At 55.6% G+C, this 27,423-nt stretch overlaps 1 protein-coding gene across 8 annotated transcripts in view; it reads left to right on the top strand.

The window, feature by feature from the left end:
* Window positions 1-27,423, top strand: part of MTMR14 (myotubularin related protein 14) — a 40,977-nt gene that overhangs the window by 6,421 nt on the left and 7,133 nt on the right. For 3 of the 8 annotated variants that reach the window (XM_089306699.1, XM_051831953.3, XM_051831952.3), the window contains exons 3-17: window positions 2,868-2,976; window positions 7,990-8,065; window positions 8,324-8,384; window positions 9,730-9,852; window positions 11,097-11,170; window positions 15,233-15,303; window positions 15,816-15,890; window positions 19,757-19,823; window positions 20,874-20,959; window positions 21,197-21,273; window positions 21,468-21,504; window positions 23,116-23,186; window positions 23,755-23,813; window positions 23,984-24,122; window positions 24,751-24,930. In XM_089306699.1, the coding sequence (XP_089162825.1) occupies window positions 2,923-2,976; window positions 7,990-8,065; window positions 8,324-8,384; window positions 9,730-9,852; window positions 11,097-11,170; window positions 15,233-15,303; window positions 15,816-15,890; window positions 19,757-19,823; window positions 20,874-20,959; window positions 21,197-21,273; window positions 21,468-21,504; window positions 23,116-23,186; window positions 23,755-23,813; window positions 23,984-24,122; window positions 24,751-24,930 (1,250 nt within the window). In that variant the 5' untranslated portion in view covers window positions 2,868-2,922. Of the gene's footprint in view, window positions 1-2,867; window positions 2,977-7,989; window positions 8,066-8,323; window positions 8,385-9,729; window positions 9,853-11,096; window positions 11,171-11,452; window positions 11,571-11,725; window positions 11,800-15,232; window positions 15,304-15,815; window positions 15,891-19,756; window positions 19,824-20,873; window positions 20,960-21,196; window positions 21,274-21,467; window positions 21,505-23,115; window positions 23,187-23,754; window positions 23,814-23,983; window positions 24,123-24,750; window positions 24,931-27,423 lie in introns of those variants that run through there. The other 5 variants (XR_016215095.1, XM_070051184.2, XM_051831954.3 and 2 more) reach the window with 4 other exon arrangements.

Below are 27,423 nucleotides of genomic sequence, written 5' to 3'. Positions count from 1 at the left end.
TGATGGCTTAAGTAGTTGGGTCCCTGCTACCCATGTTGTAGATCCAGACTGAGTTCCTATCTCCTGGCTTCTGCCTGGCCCAGTGTTGGGTCCTACAGGTTCTCAGGGGTTGAACCAGCAGATGGAAGGTAAGAGAGAGAGAGAGAGAGTGTGTGTGTGTGTGTTTCTCTTTTTCTTTCAAATAGGAAGAAAATACACTTTAAAATCACACACACACACACACACAAAAAAAAGGCAAGATACAGAAATACCATGGATGTAGTGGCTGCTCACCAGGGTTTAAATTGTCAGCTCCCCTGCTTAGCCTGTTCAGGGACCTTGTCAGCTCCCCTGCTTAGCCTGTTCAGGGACCTTGGACATCTCCAAGGTTGGCTCACGTGGACTAAGATGTGAGCATGAGCCCTATTTTGTGTCTAGTGTCAAATAATAGCAGCTGTGACTTTTCTCTCTGGAAGTTTTGGGGTATGTGGTAGGAACAGCCAGCGTAGTGAGGGAGGCATGCTGTTGGTGTGCTAAAGCTTCCCCTGTGTGACAAAGCCCTTCCCTGGTGTTTTTGAAAGTAGTTTGATGGGTGTACACGTTGCTTGGGAAAAGTAAAATCTAGCCAGAAGTAACTTAGTTAAATAAACCTCAGGAGCAGTCTTACGTCCTGGCAGCATGTTACCAGCAGTTTCAGTGCCCCTGTTATAAATACTTAAATCTGCGTTATTTTACTCAGATGTGTCATGTACTAGACACAGCTCACTGCTTGGCACTTTACTAAAAAGATCCTAAGGACAGGAGGTGACAAAAATAGAAACAAGAACTAGGAGGAGAACAGAAACTGAGTTTGTTGTTTGAGTAGGGTGATCGGGAACCGCCGACAGGCCTAATGAGAAAAGAGGCCTCTTTATGCTGAGACCCCCCAGGGACCCTTGGAGTGCTGCTGTGTCCTCGCCTTGCTTCTGTAGACAGTTGGCTGAGTGGAGGACTCAGCCTGGGAGCATCAGGTGCACCTTGAAGGCATGTAGGGTTCAGGGAGAGCTCCTGGTATGAGCTCAGTGGGATCTGGAAGTCATGGGCAGCGCTGACCAGGTCCATGGAAAGTGGCCTGGGACCAGCCAGTGGAGGAAGGCTGCTGTACTTGCTGTAGAGGGTTCCTGTGGAGTGTGAGTTAGCCGGCAGTTGTCTCTGAGGTGAGTTTTCATTTCGCAGACAGGTGGGGAAGGCAGTGTCCCTGGGTTGTCCTCAAGCTGAGTGTGAAGTCCGGCTGGGGGTCCTCACTGCCTGTGAGCTCTTCACATTGCTCTTCCCCGTTGTGCTATGCGTCAGAGAACGGAGTCAGTTACAGAAACTGCCTCTTAAGTTACACCTCCCGAAAAATGCACTCTGGAAAGTCAAGGCCTCCTCATACACCCCACACTCTGCAGGATTGTCAAGCTGCTGAACTGGGTTTTGCTTAAAGAGCCTGTTGAACTTCAGTTTCAGGTCCTCCCCTTGAAATGGTTATATTCTCAAGAAAACTTAGCAACTAACTTTCTTTCTCTAAGATTTATTTATGTATTTTAAAGAGAAAGAGGAAGAGACAGAGAAAGCTTCCATCTGCTGGTTTACTCCCCAAGTGGCCCCAGCGGTGGCAGCTGGGCCAGGCTGAAGCCAGGAGGCAGGAGCTTTTTCTGGGTCTCCCCCGTGGATGTAGGAGCCCAAGCACTTGAACTATCTTCTGCTGCTTTCCCAGGCACATTAGCAAAGAGCTAGATCAGAAGTGAAGCAGCCAGGAGTTAAATGGGATGCTGGCACTGCCAACGGAGGCTTAACCCACTTTGCCACAAAGCCGGCCCCAAGAAACAGATTTCCCATCCACGGGATCATTCCCTGAATGCCCTCAACAGCCATGACTGGGCCATGGCAAAGCCAGGAGCCCAGACTTCCAGCGAGGTCTCCTACGTGAAGGACAGGGACCCAGGTACTCAAGCCATTGCCTGCTGCCTCCCAAGGAGAGCGTTCGCAGGCAACTGGATCAGAAGTGGAGTAGCCAGGGCTCAGGTCAGGCACTGTGCTGTGGGCTGCAGGTGTCCTAGGCTGGGAGTTCTGCGCTGTCCAGACGTCTGCCTGAAGCCTGGTCTCTTAGGAGGGCGCGTGACTGCTGTGCCGCCCTTGCGCCGCTGTCCGGCCTGCTGGGAAAGCGTCCTGCTCTCCCGTCTCTGCCCCTTGCTGTTCATGCTGCTGACAGCTCTGGCTGGCTGATGGCAGGTCTTTCCTGAGGGTTGGTGGATGGGTCTGTGAGCATAGACCCTATTTTAGGAAAGTGCATCTTGATAGTGGTGTGACTTGGGGGGAGCTTTCTTGCCAAACTACTGCATTGGCACCTGTGCCTCTCAGTGCCTCAGGTGGCTTCTCTCTTGCCTGCTTTGTCCCAGTGTTCCCAGCCCTGTTAGCTATTTGGACTGTTGAGGATGGTGGGGCTGTCTTGGGATATCAGACTTACAGCCATGTGGGCCATGAGCCTTCGTCTCGTCCCACCCCCTCTAAGGTCACGAGAATGGTGCCATGATTTCTAGAGGGTCTCCAGGATACCAGACTTACCCTGCGACTAAGAAACTGGACGTTCTAAGCATGATCAGTGTTGAGTGTACTGTGTGTTTTGGAGGTCATGGACCTTATCTTTAGTTCAGCTCACTTTTCTCACCCAAGTTCTCCAATCAAGGTGACTTACATTTCCTTAGCACTCTTGTCTTTCCTGAAGAACTACATCAGTTACATAGAATTTAAGAATTAAAGCATGCATTCCATTTCCGATGAGTATTTTTACCCACATTTTATGAAGAACACACACACGGAGCCCCACTGAGGAGCCAGCCTGACTTGCCTCTCTTGCCCACTGTTAGGTTCGAGAGCACCGTGCAGGTGAGCAAGTTGCAAGACCTCATCAACCGCAGCAAGATGGCCAGGTGCAGGGGACGGTTTGTCTGCCCGGTGATCCTGTTCAAGGGCAAGGTAAGGCCCACACCGTAGCCTCCTGCTCCTGGACCTTCCCTTCAGGTCGCCCGTTAGATGTGGCACATGCGGCCATTTTAACAGCATTTACCGGCCTGGGGTCCGGGGGCTGCTGGGTGCCTGGTGCTGAAGAGAGCAAGCCAGAGAAATAGATGAGATCTTACTTTTTTGATTTTTATTTATTTTCACTTTATTTGAAAGGCAGAGACAGAAACAGTAGACAGAGGTCTTCCGTTCATTAGTTCACTCCTTAAATGTCCACAGTAGCCAGTGCTGGGCCAGGCCAAAGCCAGGAGTCTGGGTCTCCATCCAGGTCTCCCATGTGAGCACTTGAGCCGTTACACTGCCTTTGAGAGTATCTGTTAGCAGGAAGCTGGAATCCGAAGTGGAGACAGGACTGCAGCCCAGGCACTCTGATAGAGGTGGCATCCTAAGTAGCGTCTTAGCTGATGCACCACACGCGTGCCCAGTGACAGACTGAGTGTGAGTGAAGAGTGAATGTGGGCAGGGGAGGGCCTGCAGAGCCGAGCAGCCCATCCTGTGTGCTGGGCTACACTGCCTGGTTCCGCCCTTGGCTCTCGCTGACTTCCTGCAGCCTGAGGCCTCTCTCCTCCTCTAGGAAGTCAGAGTAATAGCTCTGCCTACATCAGAGGCTTGTGGAATAAAATGTTGTTGCTTGTTCCTCTCGTGGTGGTTAATTCACCAGGTGTGGACTGAAAGTGTGTTGGGTGTCGGGCCCTGCTTCAGGCCCGAGCTCCCTCAGCAGGTGAGGCGGGCTGGGCTTGGATTCTAGCGGCTGAGATAGCTGGCCTCCCCACTTACTATCTTATGGTAAGGGATATCCCTGTTTTGCACATGACACAAAGGTTCAGAGTGGTTATGTAACTTTGCCAAGTTTACTTTACACAGCAGAAGAACTGGAGTCAGAACCTCTCTCAAGCACTGTGCAGTAATTTAGGGTGCTGTGAGGTGTAAGAGGGACTTGCCAAAGAGGGCAGCACTGGGTACTGACCGAATGGCCAACAGCCCGTGGAGAGCCAAGCGGGACTAACGAGTGGTGCAGGACAAGCAGGAGGCAGGAGGGTGTCCCAGGCAGGTGATGCAGTGGTGGTGGGAACAGGAGACACTGCGGGAGATCTGCAGGGATGTCGAGCAGGGAAGGAAAGAAGGCAGACAGCATTTTGGGGGAAGTTAGTCTCAGGGGAGTGGGTTAAAGTACAGAGAGCCTGAGGGGTACGGGGAGCAAGGGCACAGGCCACCATCCATGCAGCAGAGTCCCCAGTGCCCCGGCTGTGGTCACCCCGTCAGAGTGTTGCCTTGAGCCCTGCTCTTTCTTGGCAGATCCGTTTTAGGAAAAGGTATGTGTGGACGTCAGTTCCCTGAAGTCGGGCATCCGTTATGTGATTGTTCTTAAAGCTGTCAGCACACTGGGGAACGTTCTCATGCTCTGGGAGTTCCTGCAGCTCGTTTATAAGACAGCATAGGAAACGCTCCAGCTGGTGTTTGCCCAAGTGTGTTCCACTCAGCGCCCGCCCGGGATGTGCTTGTGGAAGCATCGCCTGTTGATTAAGAACGGATTGGCCCAACTTCGATGTCCGGATTCGTGAAGGACATTGATGCATGTTCCTTTTCATCGTTGAGACTGGGAAGTCCTGTGGCCGAGACCTGCATTGCTTGGTCGGGTGTTGGGTGTGGTATTCCTCTCGTCTGCAGGGCCTGCGTGAGGACATTTGCTGACTGCGTCTGGGAAGTGCCACACCAGCCATCTCCAGACCCTGGGGGCTTTGTCCAGTAGGGGTCTGGGAGTGGATCTCAGACCATGTCCCAGGAGGACCTGTGAGGGAAGGGCCCAGGCCGGTGGGTTGCAGAAGGTGGTGCAGGGTTCAGAGAGGGATTCTTGTGAGGAGGCTCTGGGGATCTAACTGTTCACGGAGATTTGTCCCTGATCCTGCTGCCTTCTCCCTGTGTGCCTTCTTGTCCAAGCAGTGTGCCATTTCTTTTCTTTTTGTTTTTGTTTTTGTTTTAATTAATTTATTTGAAAGGCAGAGCTACACAGAGGCAGAGAGAGAGACAGGTCTTCCATCTGCTGGTTCGCTTCCCCAGTGTCCACAACAGCCAGAGCTGGTCCTATCAGGAGCCAGGAGCTTCCTCTGAGTCTCCCATGTGGGTGCAGGGGCCCAAGCACTTAGGCCGTCTTCCACTGCTTTCCCAGGCCACAGCAGAGAGCTGGCTCAGAAGAGGAGCAGCCAGGACTCGAACCGGGATGCTTTACCCACTGCACCACAGTGCCGGCCCCGCAGTGTGCCCTTTCATACCTCCCAGCATCCCGAGTCAGCCTGTGCTCACCTGTGGAGACCCACATGCGTGTGCTTGCTTCTGGCCAGAGGCCTCTGGCTGCTGTCCTCGCTGCTCCAGGAGCAAGAGTAATGGGCCCTGTGCTGGGTCCCGGGGAAACAGGTGAAAAAGACAGTCCTGTGCCCTGAAGTCTTGCAGTGAGGAAGTCTTGCAGACGGGTGGATAGGCGGTGGGAGGGGGTTGGGACGGGCAGGAGGGAGCTTCTGTGTGACCCAGGTCTGGTGCTTGACGTGTGGCGTGCAGCAGTGTGTTCTGTGGTGGTGGTGAGGTCAGTGGCTTCACTGCCCGAGAGGAAGAGAGAGCACTGTGGCGGGGCCGGCTTGCCTCCTCCAGAGCTCACTTTAGCACAGCTGCTGCAGCTGGGGAACTGAAGGTCCAGTTTCAGTTCAGTTAGTTTAAATTTTAAAGCTGGAGGGGCCGGCTCTGCGGCACAGTAGGGTGGTCCTCCGTCTGCAGTGCTGGCATCCCATATGGGCGCCGGTTCTGATCCCAGCTGCTCCTCTTCCAATCCAGCTCTCTGCTGTGGCCTGGGAAGGCAGTGGAGGATGTCCCAGGTCCTTGGGCCCGTGCACCCACTTGGGAGACTGGAAAGAAGAACCTGGCTCCTGCCTTTGGATTGGTGCAGCTCTGGCCATTGTGGCCATTTAAAAAATAATAATAATAATAACAAATTTTTAAAGCTGAAACAATGTAAAAGGATTCGTTCTCTTAAAAACAGTTTTATTTGGGAGCAGATCTGTGTTTACCTTAAATGCTAAAAGTTTAGCAACCTACTTGATAACATTTTAAATGGAAAATGCACATCAGATTTTGAAGACTTGTTGCAGAGAAAGTAAAAATAATGTTTAAAGTGATTGCATGGTGACAGTAGTTTGGATATGTTGGATGAAATAAAGTACCTGATTAAAAAGCTCTCAAAGACTGAGTTCCAGCATTGAGGGGTGAAGTTGCTAGCCTGCCGTTTTCTCCTCTTGGACCATTTCACCTGGGACAGTTGATCTTGTTGCTCCCTTAAGGTGTGAGGAGCAGAGATCAGCCTCTTGTGAGCAGCTTACCGGGCCGTGCACAGGGTTAGAGCCCCTTCCAGGGTAGCTGCAGCGTCCTGTTTGGCTGAGTTGGGCGGCAGTGTCCTGCTTTTTCAGTCCAGAGCTTGCAGAACAGCTGAGAGGAATTGTAGCTGTGAGGCCAAGGAGCAGGTGTCCAGGGTATGCCTTGTCATGGAGTAAGCCCTCACCCCAGGCCCTGGCCTGTGGCTCCCGAAGAGTCGGGTGTCCTGCTTGGGGACTTGGTCTGTTCAGTCTCCGACTGACTGAGCCGAGGTCTGCCTGCCTTGATTCCTGAAAACACTGCAGTGGTAGAAGGGGTTCGGGAGGAGAGTTGTGGGCAGAGAGAGCCCAAGAGAGGAGCTTACTTTAAAAGGATTGAACAGAAGTGAAGAGGGAAGTGGGGTCTGGTGCCCCAGCTGCGGTGGACAGGGAGTGATGTGCGGGACGCACAGTCACACGGCCACAAGGCCCGCCTTCCCTCTCTCGAGTCCCCAGCCCAAGGAGTGACCTTTCCTGCTAACGGTCCACTTACTGCTCCTGACGACTTGGCTGGTCCCCTAACTGCAAGGGTTTTCACAGCGGCCAGGACAGACCATGGGCAGGTCTGGGAGAGTCCACGAATACAGACTGAGGCTGTCCAGTATTTTGGAGACGTTGGTCCCGTCAGATGTGGAAGGTGTTTAGTCCCTGCGGCCTCTGCCGGAGCACATCCCACCTGGTCAGCAGGAGTCCCAGCCTCGCCCTGCACAGGCTTCCCCCAGCCTCATGCAGGCCGGTCCTTGCTCAGCTCCTGAGGAGGCCACCCCTTGCAGGTCAGAAGTGCGCCCCACCTACTCCATCCCCTCACAGCTGCCCACTCTGTGATGGGCCACGGCTCCCACTCTAACTAAACCCTGGCTCCCTTCTTCCCAGTCGGCAAGCAGCCTCCCGTGACCCCACCCAAACACAGTTTATTTAGACATGCAGCTGCCTGATATCTGGAAGTCTAACCCTCCAAATGATCTCTTCAGTGATAAGGAAAGTGGCGTAAGAATATTTAAGCTCAGTAATAGCCTTTACATTTCCTTGAGAAATTTTTTTAAAAGCTGCAAAACCATTCTCCCGTAATTGGCACACACACACACACACACACATCCCGTCCCCAGGGTTGCTCCTCCCACACTAACTGGAAGCTCCCTCCCGGGCCTGGAGGCTTGGGGTGGGGGGAGGAGTTGGACACATCTGAGCTTACCCCTCCTTGTTGCACCTGTTGCCTCCCTTAACCTTCCTGTACCTCTTTTTCTCATGTCACCTGTGAAACAGTGAAGAGGCCTGCCGCCTGCCTCGTCTCCCTCACAGGCTTTGGTGATATTCCCATGAGAAGATGCTGTGAGCTTTTCAGTGCCATGCCCAGCGCGTGGCACACATCTTAGGCACTCCTGGTGCCTCTGGCTTGTCCTCGTGGCGGCTGTGGTTGAGTTCTAGGCTCCTTCAGACTGACTGCCGAACCCTCGGTGCTGATAGCGCTTTGGAACCTGTTTTTCCGGCTCAGAAGAATCCAGAGTCTCAGGTGTCCCGTCAGCTGTGCACACCTGAGGAACCGTTTGATCCTGAAATGGTATTTCTCTCCCAGCACATCTGCAGGTCGGCCACGCTGGCTGGATGGGGGGAGCTGTATGGACGCTCTGGCTACAACTACTTTTTCTCAGGTGAATGTGGAGCGGTGTCCTCTGACTAGCAGCAAGAACCCCACGGTAGAGAAGAGCCCCCATGGCCACCATACCCAGGCAGAGGGTGCAAAAGAGCTGGGTGAGACCAGCGGCCCTCTTTTGGTTGGGGTTGGGGACAAACAGGAATTCACTGGAGGGGTAGGCATGCAGGTTGGCCCTGCCCACCCACGGCATGACAGGGACAGGTTGGGGGAGCCATGCCGCAGCCTCCACGCTGACAGTCTGGCTTCTCTGTAGGGGGTGCAGACGATGCCTGGGCAGATGTGGAGGACGTCACGGAAGAGGACTGTGCTCTTCGGTCAGTGCTGGGCTGCAGGACACAGGGGCTTGTGTTGGGACTGGGTTGCATGGCCCAGGGTGGCTGTGTTCACACTGGTGGTATAAACCAGTCACGGTCCAGGCGAGCGAAGGGCTCCTTGCCTTCCATCTCAGATCTGTGCCCCTGGAATAGGCTGTTGGAGTCCTTCAGGGTCTTCCTCCCAGTCTGGTTACTGAACCCCTGAAGAGTTTGTCTCCTTCCTGACCGCACGTCAGGATCTTGGAGAGAAAGGCTCCCCGCTCAGGTTCCTGTCCTTGGAAGTCTGGGACAGGGCCCTGGCACTGGGTTTTGTTTTAAAGCCTGCCAGGGGGTCCTGCTGTCTGTTGCACTGCACACTTGCTATGAGGTTCAGGGGAGGGCTGCCATCCCCACCTCACCCCACCTTCTGGGCTCTGTGTGAGCTGGGTGACCTAAGAAACCCCAGTGTAAAAGTGTATGGGCCCCTGCCAAGGGAGGACGTGGGCTGACGTACCTCTTCCTGCCCCTCCCCTAATGCTTTAGCAAATACTACCGGATACTTCAGAAAAGCCCCTTCGCGTGGTTTGTGCCCCATGCAAAGCCTTTGGCTGTGCCGTGTGTTTCTGGAGTGGCTTGAGCCCCACAGTGAGGTCAGCTCCCAGATCCTGGCTTGGTGCTGACAGGGTTGCTGCGGCTGGGGTCTTCTGTTAGCTCTGCAAGCAGAGACCTGGCCTGTGCTCGAGAAAGTGGGGCTCTTCTCTAGGCCGGGTGGCCTCCGCCTCGGCCACGTCCCCTGCAGCGTGCACTGTTGCTGGCGAGGAGATGGCTGGGCAGCAGGACAGCGGGCATTTCTGAGAAACCTTGGCTGCTGACTTGGCTCTGCCTGCGCCTGCGCCTGCGCCTGCGTGGCTGATGGAAAGGTAGCCTCAGCCTGGGAGGCCCGCGAGGGAACGCGTGTGCTCAGGTTTCACAGTCACAGACAAAACGGCTCTGCAAAGTCTTCCAAGAATTTCTCTCACATTACCAGCGAGTCCTGTGGCTAAAAATGATCACAAATAGGGGTAAGGGAGAGGCTGGAGGGAGATCCCTGATGGAGCTCACAGGCGCCGTCAACTACCAGACCGCGCCTTTTAGAACTCAGATTATCTGGACTCAGTGTCAGAGCCCTTCCCCGTTTTTGCTGCCAATTGCTTCTCTTTGAAATGTGTCCCAGAGAGCGAAGTTATCTTCCAGAAAGTCACCTTGGCTGCATTTGCCTTGGGAGCAGTCGCCTGTTCACCACCACCCACCCTGGACCCTGCTGCAGATGCTTGCCAGTGGCATTCCCAGGCTCCGCGTAACCTTTCCCTCTGACTCTTGATTTCAGGAGTGGCGACACACATCTTTTTGATAAGGTCAGGGGCTATGACATCAGGCTGCTTCGGTACCTGTCAGTCAAATACATCTGTGACCTGATGGTGGAGAACAAGAAGGTGAAGTTTGGCATGAAGTAAGTACAGGGCACCGTCACGCGGGAGTGCAGACTTGCAGGCCTGGGGAGAGTGCACCAGTTGCGGCTGCTGGCCCTGTGCCTGGGCTGTGTGCGTCCTCTGGCTGTGTCTTCACACAGTGCCCCCTTTCACATGCAAGAAGCTGAGGTGCAGAGATGGGAAGTCACCTGGCGACAGTGGTGCGTTAGTGCCTGCCCAGCGCTCTGCGCCCTCTCATCCCCCAGCTCCCTCTCCAGTGAATCGGAGTCTTTCAGTGGAGAGAGTCAGTGTATATTCAATCTTCACTTCATGGGATACTTTAATAAAAATAATATACGTGGAGCAGGGACTCATTTTATGCAAAACGTGACTAAGAATGCAACCTGGGTTAGTGGGATTAGATTGTAGTTTTTTCCAGGATTTTAACACACTAAAAGATTTTCTTAGGAAATCAGACAGGGGTGAATGCTTCACGTAGTAATTGAGATACCGCTTGGGACACCCACATACCGTATCAGAGTGCCCAGAGTCAAGTCCTGACTTCAGTTCCAATTCCAGCTTCCTGCTAATGCGCACCTGGAAGGTAGCAGGTGATGGCTAAAGTACATGGGTTTCTGATTCCCAAATGGGAAACATGGATTGAGTTCCCAGCTTCACTGTGCCCCAGCCCCAGCTGTTGGCAGGCGTTTGGATTGTGACCAGCAGTGGGAGCCCTGTCTCTCAAAAGCATATTGAAAATCAAGTATGATGAAGCCTAAGTCAGAGCTGATGCCCTGAGATGTCTGGGTGTTCCTGTGTCCTCCTCTCCCCGCACCTGGCGCAGTAGTTCCCAGTGTTTCCTTTCAGAGGCCGTTTGTTCACAGGTGGCCTCTGTGACTCTGGGGAAAGCGGTAGCGTGGGGAGTTTCCTGAAAGAGTCCCTTTTTGGTCCCTGGTAATTGACTCTTGTCTCTCTCCGCCCTCCTGGGTCAGAATGGCTGCACTTGGTGTGATGTGGGGCTTAGTTGGAAGCTGCTTCTGCAACTTCGGGTTGGTTGAGGCTTGTACTGTCAGGAGGAGATGTTCGGAGTAGGGAATCGAGAAGTTAAGATTTCTCACCTGTTCAAAGCAAGCGCTGCTGAAGGGACTCACTCTTAACTGCAAAGAAGAGTTTTTAGCTGAAGGTTGTTTAAGTTATGAAGATCCTGTGGGGCATGTGCGCGCGCGCGCGTGTGTGTGTGTGTGTGTGTGTGGTGAGCTTGTAACACGCTTTCCCTGTTCTGCAGTGTGACCTCTTCTGAGAAGGTGGACAAAGCCCAACGCTATGCTGACTTCACCCTCCTCTCCGTCCCCTATCCAGGTAGGGAGCTTTTTCTGCATCTAGTGACAGACTCCCTTGGTGCCCTGGGAGCTTCTGGGAGGAGCTCGTGTCAGCCAGCGTGGGTAGTTGTGACCTGTGGTCATCGGCAGTCATGGCTTAGGTTGGACAGTGCCCTAGAATGGGCTTTCCATTCAGGATCCAGGGCTGAGTCCTGGCACTGCCCTCGGTGACGAGTCTGCTTCGTCTTCCCACGCCTCCTGATTCTCGCATGGCAGCTGGAACTTGGGCAGGGTTAACTGCGGGTTTTCTTGCGCAGGCTAGACCATGCGTATCAGATGCTGTGGCACAGGAAGTCCTATAGAAATATAAAGCGACATTATCGGTGCTCCATGTCAGCAGCTACTCTGCCGCTGTGGTCCATGGGGACGTGAGCCATTGTGTATGTATCTTATAGAGCTTGAGTTCTTGTGGAAATTGCTCCAGACAAGGCTGTTCTTGTTCTGGTGGTGGAAGAACACAGCATTGTATGGGGCCTCACCGTGTTGCCAAGCCCACTTAGGTACCCACAAAGCTGCGTTTGTCTCTGGTACACAGACGTGCCTGCACCCTGTGGCCAAGGATGCGTGCTCTGAACTGGATGCTGAAGCTCTGTGAAGGGACTTCAAAAGGTTTGTGGAAAATGAAATGACAAGTTAAGCTTATTTTGGTGCAAAACAAGTGTGAGATCCATGCATAAGTGGGATCTTCCAAAAAACTTGTAGAACATGCACATGAAAAAACTGTGGGAGAATTTCAAAGTTTTTGCACCAAAATAAAATTATAATACTGTTTTCCATGAACTTTTATTTTAAATTCTGATTTTATTTATTTGAAAGGCAGAGACAAAGAGAGATCTTCCATCCACTGGTTCACTCCCCAAATGACCACAACAGCTAGGGCTGGACCAGGCCAAAGCCGGGAGCCAGGAACTCCATCTGAGTCTCCCTCCACCCTCCTGGTGGCAGCTTCCCAGGCACTTGGGCCATCTGCTGCCTTCCTGGGCACATTGGCAGCAATTTGGATCACAAGTAGAACAGGACTTGAACCACTGCTTCCAAGTGGTACGCTGGAGTCAAGTGGCAGCCAAAGCCACTATGCCACAGCACTGGCCTTTCATGAACTTGTTGAGATAGCGTGTGGACCTCATTTAAGACAGTTGAGCATTCTGGCACAACTTGTCTGTTCATCCAGGAAGGCCACCAAGGGCCGACATCAGCGTGAGACTTGGTCAGCTGACAGAGGGCATCTCCCCCCTCCTCCAGGAGCTTCTGCATTGCACCCCAGTGTCTGCCGGCTCTCTTGGGTTGGACCTCTTCTTCTCAGTCTCAGAGCCGCAGAGCCAGTAGCCAGAGCAGGCTGGTGACAGCCACGTGTCAATTACAGGTTTTCCTAGAGCCCTCTGGGGGAGGTCCTCGGTGGAGATAAGCTCATGAGCTCCATACTCCAGCCCCTGAGAACCTGGCATGCTCCCAGGGGCCTCCACTCGAGTCTCTGTCCTGCTTGGTGATTGGTGCTGTGTAGACTGGACATGAGTCACTAGCACTGTGCCTCAGGCCCTCTGGACATCAGTGTCTTCTTTCATAAGAGCAGATAGGTGCTTATTTCAGAGTGAAGTGCCAGACTCAGCCGCAGCAGGTGCTCAGTCCACCACAGGCCTAATGGTGGATGGACTCAGGGACGCACCGCTGGCCTAGAAGCTCCTTCAGCTGATCCAGGTTGTGCTGATGCAGTGGCCTGGCAGCAGCGCGTCCTGCCCAAGGGGTGTGTAGTTCAGCCCCTGGGTAGCTCTGAGGGAGTGCTGTGGGCCTCCCCAGGCTGAACTCCCTGCCAAACAAAAGGTGTTGCTGTCTGAGTAGTGCCTCCTTGGCTTAAATTTCAGCTCTGCCGATGCTAGAAGTGTAAGTACCCCTGCTTCGGAACTGTAGCACAGGCGTCTTGTTAGGAGAGTCTGTGTGTGCACCGCTCACCCAGGTGTTTTCTCATCAGTTGTTAGGCTGTAATCCAGCTGATCCAGGGTACAGGTACAGCTTTCTGTCTGTAATTACAAATCAGGGAAGGTTTTTCTTCGTCAGAATAATGGTTAAGTAAGTGGTGGTGTATCCATCAGAATTAAGTACTGTGCAGTCTTGGAAGATAGCTTAGACTGCTGGCAAGATGCAGAATCAAGCGGTCCCCTCAACGGTGGAAAAGGGAAGTGCTTACAGACAGGGGTAGAGGGAACATGCCAGAATTTTAAGATCTGACTTCAGATGGTTGTATGGGTATGGGGGCAGAGGGTCAGAGGAACCAAAAAAAGTCGAAAAAGCCAGGGAAGCGGTGACAGGAGAAGCACTTTTTACTTGATAGATTTTTTTATTTCTAAAAATGCCTGTATTATTTTATAAGAAAGAGAAACAGAATTACCACTTCCCTGTGCTGAGCTGTGAGGTGCTCTTTGATGCCATGTAAGGCTTTTCAGTTGAGCCCTGCAGGGACTGCGGTGCAGGCAGGTGCACAGTGCAAGTGGGTCTGGCCATGTCTGCGCAGCCTGTGTGTAGACCCGCCCTGGTGTTCCAGGGCACCCATCTTGACAGGCAGAATGCCACGGCACGAGTCGTAATCGGTCTGTCCTTGAGTGGGTGCTGCTCGCAGCCCCTTTAGCCCCTGCCCGCCGTCAAGAAGCCTGTTCAGGACGCGTTTCAGGCGCTGCCCTGGGTACGAGTCTATTTTAGTTCCATCAGAGGCTGGGCCGAGCTCGGCCTGCAGCCTGTGGTATTGACTTCAGCTGCTGGATTTAGGAATGAAGAGCACTTCACAGGAGCCCTGAGGGATAATTGGTGTCTCTCCTGAACCCGGCTCCTCAGCTCCAGCCCGTGGCTGATGCTGCTTCTCTCCTCTCTCCCCGGGAGAGCCCCTGGGACAGGCTCAAGTGTTGTGCTGTGACTGTTTCTTGGCCTCACAGGCCACAGCAGGGCACGGGGATGCAGCCTAGAAGTGCGTGTGGAAGGCCAGCTGGGCCTGGAACACATGGGAGGGTCTGCAGGCCCCCTCAACAGGGAGCTTTCCCATATTCCCAGGAACTTGCCCTGTAAGCCCTGTGGCCAGTTCCCCAGAACTGGGGCAAGCATGTGGTGGTTTCAGTTCCTTACCAGTCTTCAAGTGTGGCGGTGTCCCCCGAGGCCTGGGTAGGTGCTGGCTAGTTGATGAACGGAACGTAATAACTACAAGCAGCTGCTCTCTGAGTGCCTTCCTCCGCCCTGTGACTTGAGAGGCTAGGGGTGGGCCCTGTCGTCACTGTGCTGAGTTCAGACTGGGCGAAGGTGAGCTGTGGCCTAAGGGCCGGCCTCCCTCCCTCACCTGGGGACAGTGTCAGCAGAGGGCCAGTGCGCCTCCAGTGCACTCGCTCCAGGCCTGTGCCAGGGTCCTCTACACGTCGCTTCATCCTTGAACAGCCATTTTGGAAATAAGAAAACCAACCATTAGAGAAGTCAAATAGCTGTCACAGTCAGAAATGACTGGAAAGCAGAGATCTGAAGGTGAAAAGGTTGCCACAGCCCTGTTCTCGATGTGGTCCCTGAGTTCGTACCCCTGTGGACTTTTTCTAGCCAGTGGTACAGAAGAGCCTGTCCTTTGTTTGGAACAAGGAGGGGGGTCCTTGGAGCACCTGTTTCGGGTGCTATGCAGGGGCAGAACACGGAGCCCTCCCAGAAGCGTCTAAGTGAGTGCAGTCGCCTCATGTTGGGAAACAGGCTTCTGTTTGCTGCAGCTGGCACTGTGCAGATGTGGAGGGCAAAGGGACCTACGGTGAGGAAAAGTGACCGGTGACCAGGGAGCGCAGAGAGTTGTGGGAGGAGCACGGGAGGCTGTGAACCGGGGTGCACCCTGGACCTGCTCGTTTGTTGAGCACCTCTGAGCTCTCATCACTGTCAGCCTTAACCTCCTGGGAGCCACCGGGGTAGACGTGTGGGGAGTGTGTGAGCTCTGGAGGCCCTGGTCCTTCAGCAGGCAAAGCTGCCTGGCCAGGCTGCCTCAGGGGACGTGGGCTGGAGCTGAAGGTCTCCTGACTCCCTCCTTCTTTTCCAGGCTGTGAATTTTTCAAGGAGTACAAGGACCGGGATTACATGGCAGAAGGGCTGATATTTAACTGGAAGCAGGTAGGAGCAGTGACAGTGGTCAGGGGGTTCTTGGTGAAAGGAGACTTGGGAGAGCGGCTTGCCATGTTTGGGGGAAATGACTCCCCTTTCCTTTCTCTTCCTCCCGCGGTGAATCACGTCTCTCCCTCATCTCCATGCTGCGTTCGTGTCCCGTTGTCCTCCTCTGTGCTTTCCGCTCCCCTCTCCCCTTCTCATCACTCCCTTTCAGGTACAGGATAGGACAGTCACTCCATCCTCTGCCCTCCACTGCCTGTGAGAAAGTGGGGAGCAGGTACAGGGGATGGGAAGCCTGCCCAAGGTCGGGTGCAGATTGACGTTGCCCATTGCTGCAGCCGACATGGAGCTGCAGGCACCTGGTCACTCGGGTCTCCCAGCTGTCACTGTTGGAGTCACACAGGCATCCGCTCCAGGGAAGCAGAGCCCTGTGGAGAAGCCTCCTGCCTGCAGCCTGCCAGTCACCACAGCCTGAAGGTATCCCCAGCCCAGTCTCACAGACGTCTTTGTTTCCCCAGGACTACGTCGATGCCCCACTGAGCATCCCCGACTTCCTGACTCACTCTCTGAACATTGACTGGAGCCAGTATCAGGTGAGGGGAGGTGGCACCTGCTTCACACGACCCTTATGTCCGAGCTCTGCCCTTGAACCCCTTAGGCTCTCTGAGCTCGCTCAGCCCAGGAGGGAAAGAGCTTCTGACCTGTGCCCTCCAGCTCCTGACTGCTCTTGGCCCAGAAAATCGGAGCTTTCTGAACAGGACTCTTTCAAAGATTTGCATCCACCAGGGGTTCTGTGTCCAGAGGACCTCATAGAGTCTGCTTTTCTAGATCTGGGCTTGAGTGGCATTTTTCATTTTTCCTCTTAAATATGTGTTTGGGGAGAAGTGCAGAGCCACCTGACCTCGTTTGGTGATGGTAACTCTGAAGTGGCTTCCATTGTCCTCCTCTGGCCCTGGTCCTTCTGGACAGTCCGCCTCACCCTCTAGCCCACACAGGCCCAGGGCTGCCAGCAGTCTCACCTGCCGTCTGCTTAAGATGGGACAAGTAGGGGTGAACATTGTGGCGCGGCAGATTTGGCTGCTGCCTGGGAGGTCGGCTGCTGCCTGGGAAGCCTGCATTCCGTACTGGAGTGCCTGTTTGTGTCCTGGCTGTTCTGCTTCTGGTCCAGCTTCCTCTGCTGATGGATTCTAGGAGGCAGCAGGTGATGACTAAAAGGCTTGGGCCCCTGCCACCCACATGGGACAGCCAGACGGAGTTCCGGGCTCCTGGCTCCTGGCTCCTGGCTTTGGCCTAGCCCTGCCTGTTTGGGCATTTGGAGAGTGAATCAGCAGATAGAAGATACCTTCCCCGACTCCCACCTCTCCTTTTTTCTTGTTTGCCTTTCATGTAGATTTAAGTGTGTGTATGTGTGTGTGTGTGTGTGTGTGTGTACTTTAAAAAAAAAAAAAAAAGGTAAAAAGGTGGGACCAGCAGCCTTGAAATTGCTGCCGCCTTTCCCTCTGTCTGCTGCCTGCTCCCAGCTTGCTTGTCTGGCTGACTCGTTGCCCTTCAGGATTTGGCTCCGTGTCTGTACCAGGAAGATTTGCCTGATCCACCTCCTCCTGCCCATCCCTGGAAGGTTGGATGCCTGCATCTTTCCCATTAACCCACCCAGGCACATCTTTCGTGGAATTTTCCACTGAGCTGTGGACACTGATTGAGAGGTTTGCTGCTCTGAGCTCCAGCAGGAAGGCACCCACAGTTTGTGCATCTCTCGCTCAGAGACAGCTTGGGGCCTAGAGCTGAACAAGCCAGTGAACACCAGAAAGCATCCTGCTCCCCTCTTGGGTCCGTCCCTGCGTCTGGGGTCTCCATCCTTGGAAGCGCCTTGGCACTGTGCGTCCTGAGGACCAGGAGCTCTGTAGAAGCAGCGGCTGTTTGGCTTTGCAGTGTCTTTGCTTGCTCAGCCCCTCGAGTCGGGGCACCTGCTGATGTCTGAGTGTGCGAGGTCGGCGCGGTCCTGGCCCCCTCACATTCACGGTGCTTCTGCAGGAGCAGGACAGCAGGGAGGACAGCCAGCCGGTGTGTGTTGTTGCCACCCAGACAGCAGCCCCTAGTCTCCCTCCGTCCCAGGCTGTGCCTACATAGACCGAATGGCCTGAGGAACCGCAGGATTCCTTCTGTAACACAGTTTGTTAAGTGTGCTACTGGCTCACGCCCTGCATGCCTTCAACAGCCAGAGCCACAGCTAGGAGTGGGGCGCTTAATGCAGGTATGCTGCGTGGGTGGCAGGAACCCGATTATGTGAGCTGTCCGTGCTGCCTCCCAGGGTTCACCTTAGTAGGAAGCGAGTAGGAGCCAGAGCCAAGAATGGATCCCAGGCACTCTGAGGTGGCCTGCAGGCATCGAAACTGCTAGGCTGAGAGCCCCTCCCAGGCCTCCTCCTACATGGAGTTTAGGCAGACACCTCAGGTCGGCTGTCTCCTGCGCCTCACTCTGTCCCATCTGGCCCATTTTTTTCCTCATGCAGGTACAGGCTATGACAGATGAATTACTGCTGAATAAGGTGTGACTAGGGGTGCCACACAGTGGCTTGCCAAGGACCACGGCCCCTCAGGAAGGGATGCTGTATGCTGGGGCCGGGCTGCAACTCAGTGAGCAGTTCTCCCGAGGCCCTCAGGCCTTAAACTGATGGCCTCACTTCCCCCAGTGTAGGGCCTACGACCCTAGAAGGGCTGGACACCTCTTTGCTGTTGTGTCTGCAGCCCAGGCCCTCAGGGGCAGTGTGGTGTGCTGAGACGTGGCTGGCAGGCATGCAGCCTCCCTGTGTGCCTCGCTGCCTTTGAGTCCTGGGTTGAGTTCTGTAGAGGTCTGCTCCCTGAGTCACTGTGGGGCACTGTGTTCAAGCTGGCCCTTGACCGTGGACAGACAACTGACGAACGTTCTATAGGTGCCTCCTGGTCCCCCAGCACTACGTCTTCGAGACGCAGAGATGGCAGAATGGCCTCGACTGTCACAGGGCTCCTAGCATCACCTGGTGGCTGCAGAAGATGACCCCACAGGGGAGGTGGTTGGGCTGCCTCTTTGAAGGAGTCAGGAGAAAAAGTATTCTTGGCACAGAGACTTAAAGAGACACGTGCTCCCTCTTCTCTGGTTCGTTCCATGGAGCGCTCAGGATGCGAGTCAGGGCTCACGCAGCACTCCTCCCCGGTGCCTCCCACAATCACAGTCCCCTCACTGGTTCTTAGTCTGAACTTGTTGCCGACTCATGTGGGGTAGCGTATTTTAGGGAGGTAGGCCTTGAGTCCTGCAGGACTGGACCTAGCCCACAGCCCAGCCGTGTGACCTTGGGCCTCGCCAGCTCATCCCTCCACACCGTGTGCTCACCCTAGCACAGGGAACCTGTGGGCATCAGAGGCCACTGTGGTTGTTGGCCTCAGTGGCATATCAGGCGTGGTTGGTCCCTGCCTCCCAGGCTGCCGCCGTCTTCCGTGCCCGCCAGTTCTCTCTGGGCGTTGTGCTGTGTGGCTCCGGCCTCCCCCTCCTGCTTTTCCTCACCGGTGAGAATCGCAGCTCAGAGGAAGTGTGTTGGCCTTAGTGGGTGGGTCACGTTGAGCCAGATGAGCTGAGAGACCCTGGTGCTGCTGCCGCTAATGACTTCATCAGCGCTGTGCTGCCGTCGTGTCTCTGGAGCTGTGGAAAGTGGGTCAGAGCTCTCGGGGCTGGGGGAGGGTCGGGTAAATGAGCCTGTTCTCTGTTCCTGGGAAAACCACTGCAGTTACAGGTGCCGTGTTCCCCTCCCCCCTGGGAAGTGCCCAGCCCCAGAACAGTGGCAGGCAGCTGTGTCTGGAGAGGCCGGGGCTGTCCCCAGCCAGGGAAGCGGGTGAGAAAACTGGGCCAGGCCCCTCTGTGGATTTCAGGTTCAGAGCTGGCTGTTTCTCAGCATCTGGGCCGGGCCTTCGGCTTGGTCTGGGCTAGACGCTCTGATCCCACCTCGTGGGCCTGCTGTTGGGAAAGATTTTGTCTGCAAACACAGGCTCCATTTATTCTTCGTCAAAAGGCCGTGTGCGGTGAGTAGCAGTACAGAGAAGGTTGCCGCTTTGCTTGGTTGTATGTCATGGTGGGTGAAGGAATGGCTGTTTCCGTTTGGCCACAGGCTCAGGGCTCTCGGCTCCCCTTTGCCAAGTCTGAAGACGGCCACCCTGGAGCCAGGCCCAGAGGGTGCCCAACAGCTACTGCTGGAAGGTGGGGCCGTGGCAGCCTGTGCCTTTCCCATCTGGACAGAACCACTGAGAACGGCACCTGATGGCTCGGGGAAGGAGCTCTGGGAGCTGGGGACAGAGCGTCTGGTTCTGAGGGTTCGGGATCTGGCCTGTGACCCAGTCTGTACTTGTTGCTGTGGAGCGATTTATTTTTAAATCTCCTTGACGTCAGCTCTGAGTTAATGCCTATTCCTTGGCCACTCTGTCCTCCCCAACAGAGCTGGGACCTGGTGCAACAGACGCAAAACTACCTGAGGCTGCTGCTGTCCATAGTCAGCAGGGATGGTGAGTGTGCAGCTCCCGCGCTCTCGGGCTGTAGTGTCACTTCACGACCCCCGACTGGGGGCGGGGGGGGGGTCACACACTAATGTTTTACTCTGTGGGAGAGAGATAGGAAATTCCCTCGAGTTTTTGGGCTGGGCATTGTGCCCGCTAAACCCCATGAAGACAGAGTGAAGAGGCTCCCATCAGCCACACACAGGTGTTTCTGCACTGGCCCAGCTGGCCTTTGAGCGTGCTGCCAGCACTACGTGCAGCTCGGGGTGAGCCCTCATTCCTAAAGTGGAAAATCAGTCCCGGCTTAGGGTAGAGGTTGCACAAGCCCACAGGGTGCTCCCCTCCTGCAAGAACCCTGGAGAGTTCTCATTCTCTAGGAAGGGCTGACTCCAGCCCTTCAGTAGCAGTCAGGACTTCTGTGGGGTTGCACTTGCCAGAACAGTGGCACCATATTGGCTCCCACAACCAAGGCCAAGAGCAGAGCCAGGTGTCTAATGAGTATCCTCGAAGGAAATAGTGGTAGCCATTCCAGCTGCACCCTGGGGCTCCAAGGAAAGTCAGAGGTCATGTGGGCCCATTCAGGGTTGTGTGCATCCTTGAACTGGTCACAGTGGCTAGGTTTTAATTTTCAAAGTCCCATGCCTGCCCCTGGAGCTGGGATAGTACTACCTCCAGAGGGCTTCGGAAATATCTGTTGGGTGTTGTAGGAATCACTAGTGCAGGGGATGCTGGCACGTGGGGCATGTTGGCCGGGGATACTTAAAGGCTCCACAGTTCCTGTAACCCTGGAGTACTTGCAGTGTCCCCCTGAGAAACACTGGACAGGGCTGTGTTGTCAGCCCCTTGTCTGTGGCCTGGGGGGTGGGCTGGACTTCTGGCCCAGGGAAAGGAAGAAAGGCCTCAGACAAGAAAGACATCTGCCTGCTGCACAGCCCTTCTGGGACTAGGCTGAGGCGAGCCGTGGGGAGCGCCCGGGCAAGGGCAGGCTAGGGGGGGTGCCTTGCCCCTCACCGGCCTTGTCTGGTTCTCTTGTGGGCCTCCCTCCGTGCTTGCAAGCAGACGACAGCGGGCTGCTGGTCCACTGCATCTCCGGCTGGGACCGCACCCCACTCTTCATCTCCCTCCTGCGCCTCTCCCTGTGGGCTGTGAGTATGAATGGGGGCCCTGGGCAGGTAGCACTCAGGGTGTGGCCGAGCTCTGCCCTGTGAGTGTGTTAGCTTTGTCTCTGGAACCTAAGACTGGGGGAGAGGGAGGCAGGGGCTCACAGCAGAGGTGTCACCCCGTTCTCAGGGGTGCTCATCAGCCTGCACTGTGGGGAGGGGTGGGGAGGAGGGGAGGACCTGGTCCGAGGAGGCAGCTTTGCCATCTCTGGTCTCTTGCAGGATGGGCTCATCCACACATCCCTGAAGCCCGCTGAGATCCTCTACCTAACTGTGGCCTACGACTGGTTCCTCTTTGGGTGAGACCTGGAGGAGTGTCAGGGGTTGGGGTTTGCTGGTGCCTTGGGAACTGTGTTTCTGTGTGAGGGATGTGGCTCCAGGTGTCAGAGGTCAGGACAGTCCCACCCCGGGAAGTACCGTGGCTGCTGACCGGCTTCCCCTTGGCCGCCTCGTGCTGGTGCTGCCGTCTTTGACCTTGCCCTCCTCTTTGCAGGCACATGTTGGTGGATCGGCTCAGCAAGGGGGAGGAGGTGAGTGCTGCACACGGCTGGCGAGAGGGCCAGGTGACAGTAGTCTGGGGGCGTTTTCTCGTACATCCTGCCGTGCTTGCGCACACGGCCGCGCCGACAGTTCCGTGACCTTCACTTGTCATTTCTCTCCACCTTCTTCTTCTTCTGGGCCACTTTGTTTTCTGCACTTAGCTCTGGAGCCAGCTTGCCCAGAGGCGCTTCTCGCCTCGTTGCCCCGCCGCAGCCCTTTCAGCCCGTGGCTTTCCTGGCTGCCCGCTGCCTCCAGGCCCCTTCCAGTCTCCCTGCCTTCTCTAGGCCTTGTTCTTTCGACCTTGAGTCTCGACTGCGTCCTGCCTTAGCCATCCAGAGGCCTAGTATCGAGGTTCCTCGGGGTTCTGCTTTCTCTTGCACACCCCACCCCCACCATCTTCCCAAAGCATCTTTCTCCCCTGCCTGGTGTCTTATCTCCACCCACCTCCTTTTGTCCCTCTTCCCAATCCCCTCTTCTGAGCACTTATCGCGTCTGCCAGGGCTCCTGAGCCTGCTCTCAGAGGCTTCCACGAACTCTTGCCAGTGCCTTGAAATCTCTGCTAAAGCCTCTTTGTAGTCTCGCATTTGGGGACATTTCCAGGACATTCTGCCCTTTATGCTTCTCCCTCCTCCCCCATCCAGCAGCCCTGATTCTGCCTTCAGGGTCTCAGGGTAGAGGGTGGGGCTGAGTTCAAACCCCCGAGCTCCCCCCATAAGCAAGAAGAGGGTCTCAGCTGCAGAGTTGATTCCTCTCTCATCCTCACCACATAGTTCAGACAGATGCTTTTAAGAGAAACCAAAAGAGCTGTGCCCGTTAAGCACCACCCTGTGCCCTCCCCCGCCTTTGAGGTTGGCAGAGCACATTAACATATCAAAGCCTGAGCCAGCTGTGGTGGAGACACCCGTGTGTGATTTTAGGTAACACCAGTCCGTGCCAGCCTGATCTGGGCAGCCCCTCCACTTTTGAGGAAGTCTTAGGGGGCTGGGGGACACCCTGTGGGCCTTTCTTTAACGAGAGCTACCTGGACCACATTCTGGGGAGCTCTGGGAAGACTGCCAGAGCAGAACACAGGGCTGCAGGGAGAAGGGGGTGGCTCTTGGGAGTGAGGGTGCAGCCAGAGACCAGGGGCCTCTTGCCTCTCGCACAGCTTCTGTCAGGGTGTGCTGTGGACCAGACATTAACCTCCCCCACCACATTCTCCTGAACCTCTGCTGTGGTCGCCCCCAGAATCGCTTTCCCTTCTATTGGGCTCCTGCTGCTTCCACTGATCTCCCTCCCAGCTGTCCTTCCTTGCTAGCCTTTCTCTCTGAGGTCCTTAAAAGAGCTCAAGAACGTGTGTCCTGCCTGCAGTGGGTTGGGAAGGTCGCTGGCTGCCCTTGTGTGTTCCCAGGAGGGGGGCGTGGCCCAGTGCACCTGCCAGACCCTGCCTCAGCCCCCTGCACTTCATAGAGCAGAATGTGTCGCTGGTCCCCAAAAGCAGGGCTGCTGTCCAGCAGGGGTTGACCACTGGCCAGCTGCCTGCCCTGGGGAGTTCTGCTTCCTGCTTTTCAACCCTGGAGAAAGTCTGCTTACTGGGACCTGTTTCTTGGTCTCTTCCTCAGATTTTCTTCTTCTGCTTCAATTTTTTGAAGCATATCACCTCTGAGGAGTTCTCTGCTCTGAAGACCCAGAGGTAAGCGGAGGCCTACTGCTCCAACTCTGGGGCCAAGGCCCTCTGAGGACCGCTCCGGAGCCGGCCAGGTCTTGCTGCCCAGTTCCTGCCTTGCCTGCCCTCTGAGGCCAGACCCCTCATGACAGCCTGTTTTATAGGGGAGGCCTGTTGGGGTCTCCCTGGAGTTAAGCTAGCAGAACAGCTTTGGGGATGAGTGAGTGCCATGTGCCGACTCAGAGAAGGGAGCAGCCAGCCCCTGAGCTGACCTTTGCCCTCCCTGGACCACTGTCGATAGCCAGTCCACTCAGCATGCGGCCCACACAGCAGGGCACAACTGCTCCCAGCCTATGAAATGCAGGAGCCCTGTGAAAGTTGTGTCTTCCGGGTCAAAGTTCCTAGCATGCTGGGCTGGACTTGAACTCTAAGAGCTGAGCTGACAAAGCTGAGGCAGGGTAAGTCTGCAAGACGGTGTCTTTAGGCAGGGCCTGTCTCCATGGGTGGCTTGTGTCTCGGAACCGCTCTCCAAAGTGAGCAGGGGTGAAGGGTGGGGACAGGAGAGATCCTGGCCATCCCTGGGTCCCGTTGACAGGAGGAAGAGTTTGCCGACCCGGGAGGCAGGCTTCACCGTGGAAGACATCTGCATGCTCAGTAAGTCCCGGGCCCAGCAGCCTCCCTTCCTCTGTGTGCCACGCGGGGGTGCAGCAGACAGGAGCTGTTTGTTCTGGACGCTGCTTTTTCCAGCTGTGTGGTATAGAAGATGGGTGGGGTTCAGCAGTGGAGGAGGTCATGGGCTAACTGACGGCGCTGGCTTCTTCCAGGACGCAGAGACCGCGGCAGCACCACCAGCCTTGGCAGTGACTTCTCCCTGGTCATGGAGAGCTCGCCGGGAGCTGCTGGGAGCTTTACCTATGAGGCTGTGGAGCTGGTCCCAGCAGGAGCACCCACTCAGGCAGCTTGGTGAGGGGCCAGCCTGGGACCAGGCTTACCGCTGTGCCCAGGGCCACCTGCCCCAGGGAGCCGGGCTAGAGCTGCAAGAATAAAGGGAACCCCTGGCAGAGGGCCGGAAAGCACAGCTCCACCCCTGCTGTCTGCACTGGGCTTTGGAGGCCGGCCATCTGGTCGGTGAGGGACACTGCCTGAGGTGGCCCAGGAGCATCAAGGGCTGGGGTTCCCGGTGGAAGGAGGTGTGAGCAGCTTGTGGAGCTGAGCACTAGGGCAGGGAGCAGAGGCTCGGGCTGAAGGAGCTCCCTAGACAGCAGTTTAGCAAAAGAACACACAAGTGAGCGGGCGGCTCAGCGGCGCCTGGGAGCTGCAGCCTGGCCCAGCCTTGTTCCAGGGAAGCCTGAGTCCCTGATGGCTTCTTCCTTAGAGCAGTGGCCGCGGTGGGGGTGGGAGTGGGCTAAGTGCCGATTTCCGTCACGTGCTCAGGCCAGCAGGCCGGTGTGGTATATCCGTACCTTTAGGAAGGTCCCGGTCCCTTCATAGAGACCTTGCTGCCCACGGCTGTGAACCTGAGGGAGAGAGGGTCATACCCACTCCCGAGTGGCGTCTTCCTCGGCCCACAGCCCTGCTCTTTGCACTGCAGGAGGAAGAGTCACTCATCCTCCCCACAGAGCGTGCTCTGGAACCGAACGCAGCCCACCGACGACCGCCTGCCCTCCCACCAGGGGCTGGTGGAGGCCAAGTCTTCCAGCTCCTCATCCTCCAACCATTCTGACAGCTTTTTCAGAATGGGTAGCAGTCCCCTGGAGGTCCCCAAACCCAGGTGAGGAGCTCCAAAGCCCTCCCCTCAACAAGGCACGTGAGGTAGCGTGTCAGGTAGGATCCCAGGTGGGGCTCCTTGCCCTGGGCCTGGAGGGCCGTGTTCTCAGGAGGCAGTGACGGACAAGCATGCGGGTGCCACTGTTTAGAGAATGGCCTGGTGTTTGGGCACAGAACAAGGACTTGTCTGTAGAGTGGGCTGAGAGACCCTTTGTCGCCCTGGCAGGGCCACTGGGAAGTGGTTGTGGTGTGAAGGGTGACCTCCACCCGTCACCTTTGGGAGATCCCAGTGCCCTGTGGAGCTCACACTCACTGAGAATGTGGATCAGGTACTTGGGGACCCTTCTGGCTCCTCTGTGTCCACATGGCAGGGGCAGTAAGAACAGGAGATACGGAGTGAGGCCGGATGTGTGTGTTGGGTCAAGCAGAGGAGGACGCCACACTGGAAGAGGAGTGTCTCAGGTAGGATGGATGGACCCACGTGTGGCTGGAGTGTGCTGCATGCTGTGTTGCCCAGGTAAGGTGAAACATGATTCCAGGATAGCCTGGCCCTGGGGAAAAGCATTTCTGAGTGATGGTATGGTACTGCTTGGTCTCTTTCATGTCTTCAAGGAAGGAGTCCTATGAATTGCTTTTAAAAAAAAAAAGATTGATTTATTTGAAAGGCAGAGTTACAGAGAGGCAGAGAGAAAAAGAGGTCTTCCGTCCACTGGTTCATTCCCCAAATGGCTACAATGGCTGGAGTTGCACCAATCCAAAGCCAGGAGTCTCTTCTGGGTCTCCCACGCGGGTAGGAGATGGACTTGGGCCATCTTCTACTGCTTTCCCAGGCCACAGCAGAGAGCTAGATCGGAAGTGGAGCAGCTGGACTCGAACCGGCATCCATATGGGATGCTGGCACTGCAGGCGGTGGCTTTACCTGCTGCGCCACAGCACCGAACCCTGCTTTGTTTTCTGAAGTTTGAAAACATCTAGTCCTTCTGGGGAGAACAGAGATCCTTGGTAGACTGTGGGGAGAAAGGGACATTTTGCAAAACAGCTTGAGCTGTGGAGTGCGTAGCGCACACCAGGCCAGCCCTGCTATCCTCAGAACTTTGGGGCTGGTTTTCTTCCTCGGTACCTAGCCAGTACATAGGTAAAGCTTGTGGAACTCTCCCCATCTCCATTCTGTGGGCTTTCACCTGGTAAAGGCAGGCGACTCAGGAGAATGGAAAAAGGGTCCTCCCCATGCAGGCGAGAGGGTGGGCTGGAGCTCGGGATCACATGACCCAGAGGGCTCTTGGGTGAGTCTTAGTCTCAGAACTCCGTGGCGGTGAGTGCCACAGCAGAACAATACCAGCACGAGCCCTCTGCCCTAGGGGAGTTTGGTACCAGGCAGACAGCCCTCACCCCTGTGCTTGCTCCCTAGCTGCCTGGTGTGTGCCCGCCGCCCTGGCCTGATTTGCACGCCTGGCTGTCCTCGCCTGCTCCCGGCTACAGGGCTGCCGTTGAACCTTTGCTGTTGTGAGCTGTGACGCCATTGCCATTTCTGCTCGTTTTCAGCAGGGTTGCTGGTTACCTGGGCAGAAACCCAGAGGTCCTGTCTGCTGTCTGGGTGGGTCTTCAGAGTGGACTTTGCACAGTGCTGGGTGCTTCTATGCCGAGGCAGCACACCCTCACCCTTCTCCCATGGCTGTGGCTTTGTCAGCCCCTTTCCAGTCCTGTGAAGGTTTCCTTGAGCCCACGGTGTGTCTCTGCCTGCACTGGGTGGCTCCGTGCTTGGGGCCGGTGCAGGTTGGCCCCCAAGCCCTGTTTACAGGAGGCTGGGAGGGGTGGGGCCTCACAAGCCCTGCGTGCTGGGTCTGTGGGATGCTGAGAAAGCCGGAGCAGTGCAGCTGCAAGTGTAGGCACGAGGGCGGCTGCTGCGAGCTGCTGGTTCTGGGCGTCTGCTCTGGGGCCGCCTGCCTGGGGCCAGGCAGGGTCGGCCAGGTGACAGGGTTCTCACTCGCATGCCTGTTTGCCAGAGGTTTTGAACAACTTGATGATTCAGATATGGAGCATTCTAATTATGTATTTCCATTAACATTAAAATTAATTTAGTCTCTTTTATCTGAAAGTGCCTGAGGGATCCTGTCATCCACTTCCCTGCCTCTTAGGTAACAGTGGCCAGTCAGGTCTGTGATGCAGTGGGGGAACTGTCTGGGAGGAAGGAGACCCTCAGCACAGCCGTCCAGCAGCCAGAGACCCCTCCGTGGGTGAACTCTGAGTTCTGTATGCTCCACGTTCTGCAGGCCTGCCTGGGAAGCGGGACTCCCTCCGCAGAAGGAGCCCTGAAGCTTTGTCCCGCTGAGGAGCAGGTGTGGGTGCACCGGTTGTCACCAAGCCCAACCCATACCCTCACCCAGAAGGCTGCTGGGTGATGCTGTCATAGCAGTAGCAGATTTCTATCTTTATTTCATTTATCAGAAAGGGTTACAGAGAGAGAAAGGTCTTCCATCCACTGGTTCACTCCCCAAAT

The sequence above is a fragment of the Oryctolagus cuniculus genome, chromosome 10, assembly GCF_051225735.1.
Source record: "Oryctolagus cuniculus isolate XC-2025 breed Fujian yellow rabbit chromosome 10, ASM5122573v1, whole genome shotgun sequence".
NCBI classification, from domain to species: domain Eukaryota; kingdom Metazoa; phylum Chordata; class Mammalia; order Lagomorpha; family Leporidae; genus Oryctolagus; species Oryctolagus cuniculus.
The sequence above is the reverse complement of the archived record's forward strand: the minus strand, read 5'-3'. Positions and strand labels throughout refer to the sequence as shown.